The 11,061-nt window shown below is 40.0% G+C and overlaps 1 protein-coding gene across 1 annotated transcript; it reads left to right on the forward strand.

Moving 5' to 3' along the window:
- Positions 1-5,481: 5,481 nt before the first annotated feature.
- On the forward strand, positions 5,482-6,883 carry LOC125522055 (60S acidic ribosomal protein P3-like). The gene is made up of 2 exons (XM_048687126.1): positions 5,482-5,777; positions 6,520-6,883. Exons 1-2 carry the CDS (start codon positions 5,580-5,582, stop codon positions 6,682-6,684), a joined length of 363 nt encoding a protein of 120 aa, XP_048543083.1. The 5' UTR covers positions 5,482-5,579; the 3' UTR covers positions 6,685-6,883.
- Positions 6,884-11,061: the final 4,178 nt, after the last annotated feature.

Consider the following 11,061-nt stretch of genomic DNA (forward strand, 5'->3'; position numbering starts at 1 on the left):
GAAGGTAAATGATGACACTGGTCATTACTTTCGGACTCACAAAGGTCTTGACAGAGGGATCCTTTGTCACCAATACTGTTTAATATTGTCGCAGATATATTAGATGTCCTTTTTTGTGGGAAAAACTTTTGATCTATTCATCAACTGTCAAGATAGACAAAAAACACTAGAAGTAAAATTTACATCCAGGTCCGTAGACCACCTAGCAACACGTATAAGCACTAGAGCGAGCCAAAGGCGCGCCACCGTCATCGCCCTTCATCGTCGGAGATGGGCAAACCTTGTTATAGTAGACAGTTGGGAAGTCGTCGTGCTAAGGCCCAATAGGACCATCGCGCCAGAATAGCAGCCGCCACTAATGAAGAGAAGCGTAGATCGGAAGGATTCAACCTAAAGACAACGAGCACATACGCACGATGGCCGGATCCAATGGATCCACCGAAGACAAACGCCGACCGGATTCCGCGAGATCCATTGAAGATAAATCTCTATACGCCCTCTGATGATGCTAGACGCACCGCCAGAACGGGAGCTAGGCGGATGTCCTTATTGGTAGAGCCAAGGAGGACGGTCATGTAAGTGGGTTAATCCCACATCTAGTGGATGGGGGAGTTTCTGTTTTACAATATATGCCGACGACACAAGCATTTGTTAGAACATGATTTAGAAGGTAGTGAATATGAAATTGATGCTATGTATTTTGACAATTGTCTGGACTTAAAACTATTTTCATAAAAGTGAATTGTTATGCTTTGGACGCGCCAAAGAGGAAAGCAATTAAAAATAATTGTTTGGATGTGAAATCGGTATTTTACCGTTTACGTATCTCTGTATCCCAATTTATCGTAGAAAACTCAACAATAAAGAATGGAAACACAATAAGGATAGATTCGAGAAAACATGAGTTGTTGGAAGGGTAGACTAATTTCTTATGGACGCAGGCTGGTCCTTGTGAACTCGGCACTCACGAGTTGCCTATGTTCATGCTCTCGTTTTTTGAAGTGCCAATAGAGGTACGAGACTAGATTCCTATCGTTTTAGATTTTTTTCGACCGAGTGATGAACATAAGGCCAAATATCGCCTAGCAAGGTGGGATATTTTGTACAAACCTAAAGACCAAGGGGATTTGGGGTTCGAGGATCTTGAGATAAAAAATAAGTGTTTGCTCAGCAAATGGCTTTATAGACTTGCTACAGAGAATACAAAGTGTGGATATAGTTATTGCGTAACAAATATTTAGACTCAAAGATGTTGTCTTAAGTTACTGCACAACCATTTGATTCACCCTTTTGAAATGGTTCGTTGAAAACTAAGGTTGCTTTATTTTAATAGGAAAAAGTTTAATATTGGTGATAGCGGAACAACAAGGTTCTGGGAGTAGACTTGGCTTGGCGATACGCCCATCGCTTTATAGTACCCGCTATACACCTTATACCTTTTTCGTATACACGTTGAACATTTTTATGTATGTTCATATTTCTCAAATACATGATGAACATTTTTCAATACATGTTTGAACATTTTTTTTGAATACATGCTAAACATTTTTCAAATGCACTTTGAACATTTTTTAATATATGTTGAACATTTTTGGAATACAGGTGATTTTTATTTCAGATACACCTTGACTATTTTAAAAACAAATACATGATAAACATTTTCACAAATACTCATTGGGCATTTTTTAGCACATCTTGTACATTTTCTGTATACACGCTACATTTTCCTTATACACCTTATACATTTTTCAAATACATGATTAACATTTTTTTCCTTTATAAAATATATGTCTGACCATTTTTTAATACAGTACATGATAAAGATTTTTCAAACACTTGTTGACCATGTTTGGAAAACACGATAAATATATTTTTAAATTTGCACGAGCATTTTTTTTACACTGCATAAACATTTTTTAAAATATGTGATGGATGGTTTTAAAAATGAAAGTAAATTAATTTTTATATATTCAAAATATAAAAAATGTAAAAAAATGACCGAACAAAAAATTGTAAGAAACGAACAGATGAAGAAACAACAAATGGAACGTTACTCGGTCGCCCTTGACGCGAGGCTACTGCTCAGTCTCGCTTAAAGCGAAAACATGGGGGCGTTGTCTCGCTTATTGGAGAGCGCCTATTTGGCGCCGTGCGCGCTTGGAGGAGGGCGTCCCTATGTCTTGCTTATTGGGTGACCTAGGAACCCAGCCGCTCGGGCGGCCACTGCCTCGTTTTACTTATTTATTATTTATTTTTAAATTTCGTTTATGCTATAAATATTCTAAAAAATATATTACAAAAAATACTTTACATGAAAATTTTCAATAATATTAATGTAGCATTTGAAAAGTGTTAAATATGTATAGAGAAAATGTTTCTCATGTATACTGAACATATACAACGTGAAATGTGTATAGAAAAAATAGTGACCACTTATTTGAAAAATCTTAATCCACTCAGTTGAAACAAATGGTAAACAAGTGTTCGGAAAATGTTAACTTGTATTCAATAAATGTTAAACTTGTATTTGATAAATGTTAAATTTGTATAGAAAAAATGTATTAAAAATGTTAAATGTGTATACAAAAAAATTGACCATGTATTCAAAAATGTTAAACTCGTCTTTCAAAATTATAAAATATGTATAGAAAAATGTTAACCATGTGTTAAAAAATGTTAAACTTGTATCTGAATAATATTAATCAAGCATTTGAAATAAAATGTCAAATATGTGTAGAAAAAAGGTTGACCGTGTATTCAAAACATGTTTATTTGCTATTTGGAACGTGTTAATCAAGCATTTGAAAAAAAATGATAAATGTGTACAGAAAAAATATTGACCATGTTTCAATAAATGTTAACCTTTTATTTAAAAAAGTTAAACATGTATTAGGAATATGTATTAGATACATACCAAAAATGTGTATAGAAAAACAGTGAAAACCTGAGAGAAAACAAAAAAAACCTATGAAAATGAGAAAAGAAGCGAATAAAATGAAGGAAAAAATAAGAAAGGAGAAAGAAAAGAAAACAGCTAGGGAAGACCGAGAAAGAAACAACGAAAACCAAAGAAAATAAAGGAGAAAGAAAGAAAGGAGAAAAGCAATGAAAATCGAGAAGGAAACAAATAAAAACTAGTAAAAGGAGAAAGAAATGACGAAGCTTCGGTGGAGAAAAAAGTAAAAACAAAAACAAAAAAAACTTAGAAAACTGCCTGACTAATAAAACACGAACCTGATAGGTGACGCAGTGGCTAGCGTGTTACGCAGTAACCAATCGATCCTGGGATTGCTCCCCGCTCGCTCAACCTCTTTTTTTACTTTTAAGTATGCTATGGTGGGCCCACCTGTAACTACAGACGCTTCACTATGAGATCCTATTGTCTCACTATAAGCGTGATATAACTGCCGCACCAGGATGAGGGGGCGGCGCTCGGTCGCTAAGTAGCGACCTACATGCCAAATAGGGTTGGCGCTTGCTTATAGCGAGACAAAAGCGTTCGCTTGCCTCAGGCGCCCCCTAAAATGGGTCGGTCCATCGCAGGGAGGAGTGTTGAGTCTCCAGTGCATGTTTTCCTTTTAATAGCAAAGACCATGTGCGTTGCAACGAAAGAAAAAACACCACACACCCAACCCAATAACCGTGACCCAAGACTCCTAATAGGTCCACGTCCTGTATTTCAACATGACGTCCCATTTTGTTGTTGTTTATCCTCCTTTCCTACCCTCACCGACAGTGGCCTAAGTGCTTAGACAGTCGCATTTGAATGTGGTCAATCCTAAGGCATCTCCCTCTCAGCATAAGATGAGAAATCTACTATTTTTTTTCCTGTGAGCTTTTGTCGAGGCGTGCATGCATGATTATTGATGGTTTTTTCGTCTCCAATCTGGGTTTTACTGAGGTGTTCATTTGCAATCTGGATCGGTGTGGGTACAAAGATGGATCGTGCACTATTGATTAAGATTGCACCCTAAATAGCATATTAAAAGTGGTTAACAGGTAAAATAAAATCATATTCAAATCGACACATTTTTCTAATCAAATTCCATATATAGAATGTTAAAATTGGTGTTAGAATTTAAAGATATGGATATTTTTGGAAAGCATTTGTTCTAGAGGGACTACAGGTTGATTAATCCAAATACGAGACGAGGTTTCTTTTTAATTCGTGTCACTTAAAGGTGGATTACGGATTAATTACCAGAAAGGCAGGGGGTTTCCTATAAAAATGCAAATGATAATCATTTTTTTTCACCTAAAGGTGGACTGAGAGTATTACGACAAAAGGCAGGGGTATTCTGTAAAAATGCGCGACGGACAGGCAGAAGCTCTCCTTTCATTATTATTACATATAGGTTTTTGAAGTTTACTAAAAAAACTTATATGTCTGAAGTGGAAAATAATTATTTTTTTCATTGCGTGTTAAAAAAAAATGTTAACCTAGTTTTTTAGAAATGTCAGCACAACTTCAAAAAAAATGTTAGTAACATTATTTTTTTTGTGGCAACTTAAAAATGTTTTCACATTTCAAAATAATATACATGACATGTGAAAAAAGTTCATACAATGTACAATATCTTTTCTTAATTAAAGATTATCACGTACCATTCAAAAATGTACTTGACATTTTTATAAATGTCACACATTCCAAAAAAATGTGTTCATTACAGTTTTAAAACATATGTATACAATGTAAAGAAACTATTCACATAGTTATAAAAATGTTTCGTATCATTGAAAAAATGTTCAGTGTGTATTTGAAAAAAAACATATATTCAGAAACAATTCAAAAACATATATTTGAAACGATGAAACGTGTATAAGAAAATATCCCTGATGCATACGAATAATGTAAAATGCGTATGAAAAAGTGGACATAAACTATATATATTTCAAAAAAATGTTAATCAGGTTTTTTTAAACATGTATAAAATTTTGTTACATATAAAGTGTATGAAAAGATAGACATCAAAACTTATATTTGAAAGAAAATGTTAATCATATATTTGAAAAATTAATAATATGCATAAAATTGTTCTTGATGTGTATGAAAAATATACAATGTGTATGTAAAAAGTATATCTATGTTCATAATTTTTTTAATATAAAAAACCATAAAAAGGAAAATCGGTAAGAAACACAAAAAACCAAAAACCAAAAGGAAACCTTTGAAAAACAGACATAAAATTGAATAAAATAGAAAAAAAATAGAAGGAACACAGAAAACTAAAAAAACCAGTGTAAGGTTCTATATTCGGTCAAAACTGGTCTATGGAACCTTTTTAAATAAAACCTTTTTAACGGACCAGTCCAATAGCTGCCGTAGCTCTCCCGAGTCCCCCCAATGGGTGAGTGAGAAATAGCCCGGGGAGGAGCATTTAGATCTCTTCGGCCCTGTGCTGTTTATATGGCCCAATATGACAACAATCTGACCCGGCCCAATAACAGTTGCAATCCTCGCCAGTCACCACTACATAAGCCCACCCCGAGCTAGGGTTCGGGTCTCTCGCATCCCCACCACCAAGCTCCAGACGCCTCCTCCTCCCCCCCCGCCGCCGCACGCTCCAGAGACCGCAGGCATGGGCGTCTTCACCTTCGTGTGCCGCGACTCCGGCGCCGAGTGGTCGGCCAAGCAGCACAAGGGCGAGCTCGAGGCCTCCGCCGCCACCCCCTACGACCTGCAGCGTCAGCTCGTCTCCGCCGCCTGCGCCGAGGACAAGTCCGGCGGCGTCCAGTCCTCCTTCACCATGGTCTCCCCCAAGTCCGCCATCTTCCAGGTCCGGACGCCATCCCGCGCTCACTAAAATTCTGTGGTGTACTCCTGATCTGAGACTATGCTGCGCCTTCGTATATATATTCTTATTTAGTTCCGATCCACGAGCTCTGATGATTCGTTAATAATGACCCCAAGCTTTTGTTACAGATTCTGCGGTATGCATTTAGTAGCGTGTTAGTGATTTACTTAGATCCGACGGTCTGTTCTAATTTAGATCTTTGGCCTTTCTGGATGAGGATCTGTTTTAATTTATGATGCTGCAGAACGTTGGCCCAGAAGCTGTGTTATAGTTCTTGGAGTTGGCAGCTTATCAGTCAGTCGAGGCAACAATTATTTAGTAGTTGTTTGTGTCGTTCTCATTCAATGGGTTATGGCTTAATTAGCGTGTAGAGCAGATCTTTGTAACAGTTTAATTATCACTAGGTTGCAGAAAATGTTGTTTGCATATGATATAATATCTCTTTGTTTTGTATAATTATATCATTTGCTTCTCTCTTTTCTGTTTCTATAGTTAGCTATTGCTAGAGATTGCAAGATTGTCAATTATCTTACATTTGTTGCTGAACAAAGTGACCATTACAAATAGCTTAATTAGTATGATAATTATGCATGTTGTGTCAACCAAATAAGTTTTTATACAGCTGACAGCTGGTCTTGCTTTAACTTGTTTTCTTAATTGTCGCAAAAGAAAGACTTCTATTGATAAATAGAGTTGAAATGCTCATATATGAAACTTAATGCAGGTGGTCATTGGTGGTGCCTCTGCTGGTCCGATCGGTGGTGGTGGTGCTGCTGGTGGTGCCGCAGCATCAGGTGGAGCTGCCGCTGAGGCCCCCAAGGCTGAGGAGAAGAAGGAAGAAGAGAAGGAGGAGAGCGAGGACGACCTTGGCTTCTCCCTCTTTGATTAGATCTTCTTTACCCTGTTGCTCGCCAGAAATGACATGGTCCTATTGCCGCAGTAATTTTGATGCCATGCCCACAGTGGTTGTGAACCTGCCTAGTTTGATTGTTAAGAGATGTATGTGCTACTTTCTGTTCATGTGAGGATTTGGTTATGTTATTCTGCAGCATTGAATATCCTACTATGGCTTTAGTCTTGCCGGTTTATAGTTTTTGCTCAGTCCTGAAATTCTCAGGGTATCATTGCGTAGATTTTGTTTACATCTTAAATCTAGTGTACGTTTTATTCTCACCACTGGGATGAGCTTGGTGTCCATATTCCTGTGCTGCAAAGTCAGAGATTTGGATGTCTGGTATGGAAGATTTGATGTTTGGAATACTTCGTGCTCCAGGAACAACTGAAGGCCTGGCCGTTGTCCCAATTGTGCTGTGCCTGAAGGAATCCAGCTTACAGACTTGAATTTAGCTAAGAAACGGTTGACTCTTTAGAAACAAGTACAACATTTCGTTTCAAAAAAAAAAACAAGTACAACATATTACTCTTTAGAAACAAGTACAACAAATATATGTATCACTCTGATCCATATTACCCGTCGCACTACTAATAAGGATCGAAGGGAGTATTTATTGCTTGTCTTAGCCTCGCGATCTTATTACTTTTTGCTTGACATCTTGAGGCATCATCAACACTACTAATAAGGATCGAAGGGAGTATTTATTGCTTGTCTCGCCTCACGATCTTATTACCTTTTGCATGACATCTTGAGGCATCATCAACAGTGTTTCTTGCAAGAGACAGAATACTCGTTAACATCTCAAAATTGGAATATTTTGGGATGTTACAAACAGCTCGCCTCACGATCTTATTACTTTTTGCCTGACATGCTGAACATCATCAACAATGTTTCTTGCAGAGACAGAATCGATAATCATCAAGTTCATACTCACTCGTTTTACACTCCCCTTCGGTGAAACCCTCGTTGTGGCAGTGCTCGACACATGGTTCGCTCGTGCATTCAGAAACAGTGTATGTTTTGCTATACTCCTTGCAAATTTTGCCTTCAGATCCTGCAATAGAATATGGACAACATTTGGGCAACAACCTCAGAACATAGAACACCAGTAATCTATTATACTCTTTAGATAATTATTTCGGGCAAGGCTTACCAGGAAGCAACAGAGCCGCCATGAGCAACACCAAGCACAAGCCAGGCATCTTCACCTTGTGAACCTCCATGCATCCAAGAATGAACGCCCAAGAAAAGAATGAAGGAATCCAAAGCTTGGTTGTTTCATCGCCCCCTTCTTATAGATATGGATGTTATCTTTTTGTGGATGATGCAATCGTACATATCTAGATGATGCAGTGATGTGTTGTACATTGAAAAAAAAGGCACTTCGAGACATGATAGAGAACAGTAGAGGTTGTTGGAAAGTGTGTGCTTTGTTGCTACGAGACATGATATGATGTTTGCACAAAAGTGTTGTTCTGCACACGAGCACTTTATCTAATTAAAAAATCCAAAAAATCCAACAGCGTGATGTAGGAGACGACAGTACCACCCCACTCCCCCACCACCTGCCACCAAATCCAGTCATTTACTCCATCACTGGCAGAAGGTAACGAAAAGAAACTTTTCTGATCCACGGATTGGGAAGAGGGCCGACGTCCAGATCCACGGCTCGACTAGCTGTCGTCGGCCATCGCATCTCCTCCGTCTTGGTCTTGGCCCACAACTCAGTTGTATTTCCTCGTTTCCTTCTGTTTCTGGCGCTCATGCCTCTGGCTAGCTCATAATTGCATCACATCGGCAGAGGCAACTCAACCGCCTAGATAAAGAGCGCATTTGTGCTTGCAGAAACACCGCGTCCATGTTTGCACTACTACTAAAAATTGTGTCTTGTTGCTTAGAGAAACCTTACAAAACCAAACATAAAATGTTGTATTTATCTGGATGATGCAAGTGTATATAACCAGACAATGCAATGATATGTTTTATATTGAAAAAGACACTCTGAGACGTGAAAGCCGCCCTAGGTTGTTATGTGTGTTATTGGTGAAAGGCACCCTAGGTTGTTGATACATATGTTTTATGTATGTTATTGTTTACATGTTTGACTAATACAAATAGGATATAATAACATTTTGTTTTATGTGTGTTATTGTTTACATGTTTGACTAATACAAATAGGTTATAATAACAGTTTGTTTTGTATAGTCATATCATTTGCTTCTTAGTTTTCTGTTTCTACAATGCCACTATTGCTAGGGATTGCAAATTTGTTTATTCGCTAGGGTGATGTCTGTAAGGGTATATTTATCCCTTAGTTGTTTTGGTGATTGATGACAATGCTTTTGCGGACTAATCGTGTGCTTTGAGTTTGACGGTTTGGTGCCCCTCGAAGATTATTGAAGACGACGTTTCTCTACGTTTCTTTTCGGTGGTTTTGAGTCGTAGGAAAGCCGTACTATTAAGAGGGGGTCCGCTTCAAAAAGATTTGGGTGGAATCATCACGTACACATCTTCTCCTTTGCACCGCCTTCCTTTGGCAGTTTGGAGAATCCTCCGTCTTTTCTCGTCTATGCAAATTGTCGTGTTGGCTGAGCTTGGACATGCGGTAGTACTGCTCCTAGGAGCGGTAGTACCGCAGGCCCTTGCGGTAGTACCGGGCCCTGGCACGGTAGTACCGCAAGCGCCCATGGTAGTACCGCTCCTTTGGAGCTGTAGTACTGTGGCCCAAGGCCAGGCGCTGCTGCGGCTGCAGTAGTAGGAGCGGATGTAATTTTTTACATCCGCGCCCTACGCGGTAGTACCGTGCGTTCTGGTCTGGCTCAGCAGCCTGCGCGGCAGTAGGAGCAGATGTAATTTTTTACATCCGCACCCCGCGGGGTAGTACCGCCCCTGGTTCACGGTACTACCGTGTCAGATTTTTGCATTGACTCCAACTCAGGGAAAGTTGCCACGGATGTATTTTTATATGTCCATACCTTCTCGAAGTCTAGAACATCCCTGCCTTGCGGTAGTACCGCAAGGGGGAGCGGTAGTATCGCGCCAGCAGTCCTATCGCCCTCTGCTTCAGTGCACTTGGGCTGTCCTGGTTTTTACTGCTCGGGCGGTAGTACCGCGGGGCCCTGCGGTAGTACCGCGGCCCTGGCGCGGTAGTACCGTGCTACGCAAGCTGGGTTGGTGGATAACGGTTGGATTTGTTCTTCCACTATATAAGGGGTGTCTTCTTCTTCGAGTTGACTATCTCTTCCGTCCCCAAGCTCCATTGTTGCTCCAAGCTTCATTTTCGCCCGATCTCTCTCCCTAGCCAATCAAACTTGTTGATTTTCTAGGGATTGCTTGAGAATGCCCCGATCTACACTTACACCAAGAGAAATTTGATTCCCCCACTAATCCCTTGCGGATCTTGTTACTCTTGGGTGTTTGAGCACCCTAGACGGTTGAGGTCACCGCGGAGCCATATTCCATTGTGGTGAAGCTTCGTGGTGTCGTTGGGAGCCTCCAATTAAGTTGTGGAGATTGCCCCAACCTTGTTTGTAAAGGTTCGGTCGCCGCCTCCAAGGGCACCAATAGTGGAATCACGGCATCTCGCATTGTGTGAGGGCGTGAGGAGAATACGGTGGCCCTAGTGGCTTCTTGGGGAGCATTGTGCCTCCACACCGCTCCAACGGAGACGTACTTCCCCTCAAAAGGAAGGAACTTCGGTAACACATCCTCGTCTTCTCTGGCTCCACTCTTGGTTATCTCGTGCCTTTACTTGTGCAAGCTTATTTGTGTTATATCCCTTGCTTGCTTGTTGTTATTGTTGTTGTTGCATCATATAGGTTGCTCACCCAGTTGCATATCTAGACAACATACTTTGATGCAAAGTTTAAATTGGTAAAGAAAAGCTAAAGATTGTTAGTTGCCTATTCACCCCCCTCTAGTCAACTATATCGATCTTTTCAATTGATATCAGAGCCTCGTCTCTTTATTAAGGACTTTGCCGTCCGAAGAGTATGGTTGACACCATAGACGGTGCGGAGGAACACTCCGGTGTGAATCCAATCTCGTCTACGGCCGATGGGGGAACCACGGTCTCTCGTGAGGAATTCAATGTGGCTTTGGACACACTGAAAACCTCCATGACGACCGAGGTTGAAAGCATGTTTAATAAATTCTTAGAAGGGCTTAAACTATCTACCACACCGTTGAAAGTGGGTGATCCCACTAACAAGGTGACGGATGCTAACTCCGACAAGGGGGAAGCTACTAGTGAAAAGGCTCCTTCTTCTAGTGGTAAAGTTGGCAACGACATATTTTCCCATGTGGAACCTCCACTTACTTATTGTGGATCGATTCCTTCCACTCATTTGAATCATGCCGGTCCTCCCCCTA

The sequence above is a fragment of the Triticum urartu genome, chromosome 7 (genome assembly GCF_003073215.2).
Source record: "Triticum urartu cultivar G1812 chromosome 7, Tu2.1, whole genome shotgun sequence".
Lineage (NCBI taxonomy): Eukaryota > Viridiplantae > Streptophyta > Magnoliopsida > Poales > Poaceae > Triticum > Triticum urartu.

Excerpts from the sequence above, each read along its gene's own strand:
- LOC125522055 (XM_048687126.1), top strand. The coding sequence starts at position 5,580 with ATGGGCGTCTTCACCTTCGTGTGCCGCGACTCCGGCGCCGAGTGGTCG. Across the intron at positions 5,778-6,519 it reads CCAAGTCCGCCATCTTCCAG|GTGGTCATTGGTGGTGCCTC; the intron begins GTCCGGACGCCA and ends AACTTAATGCAG.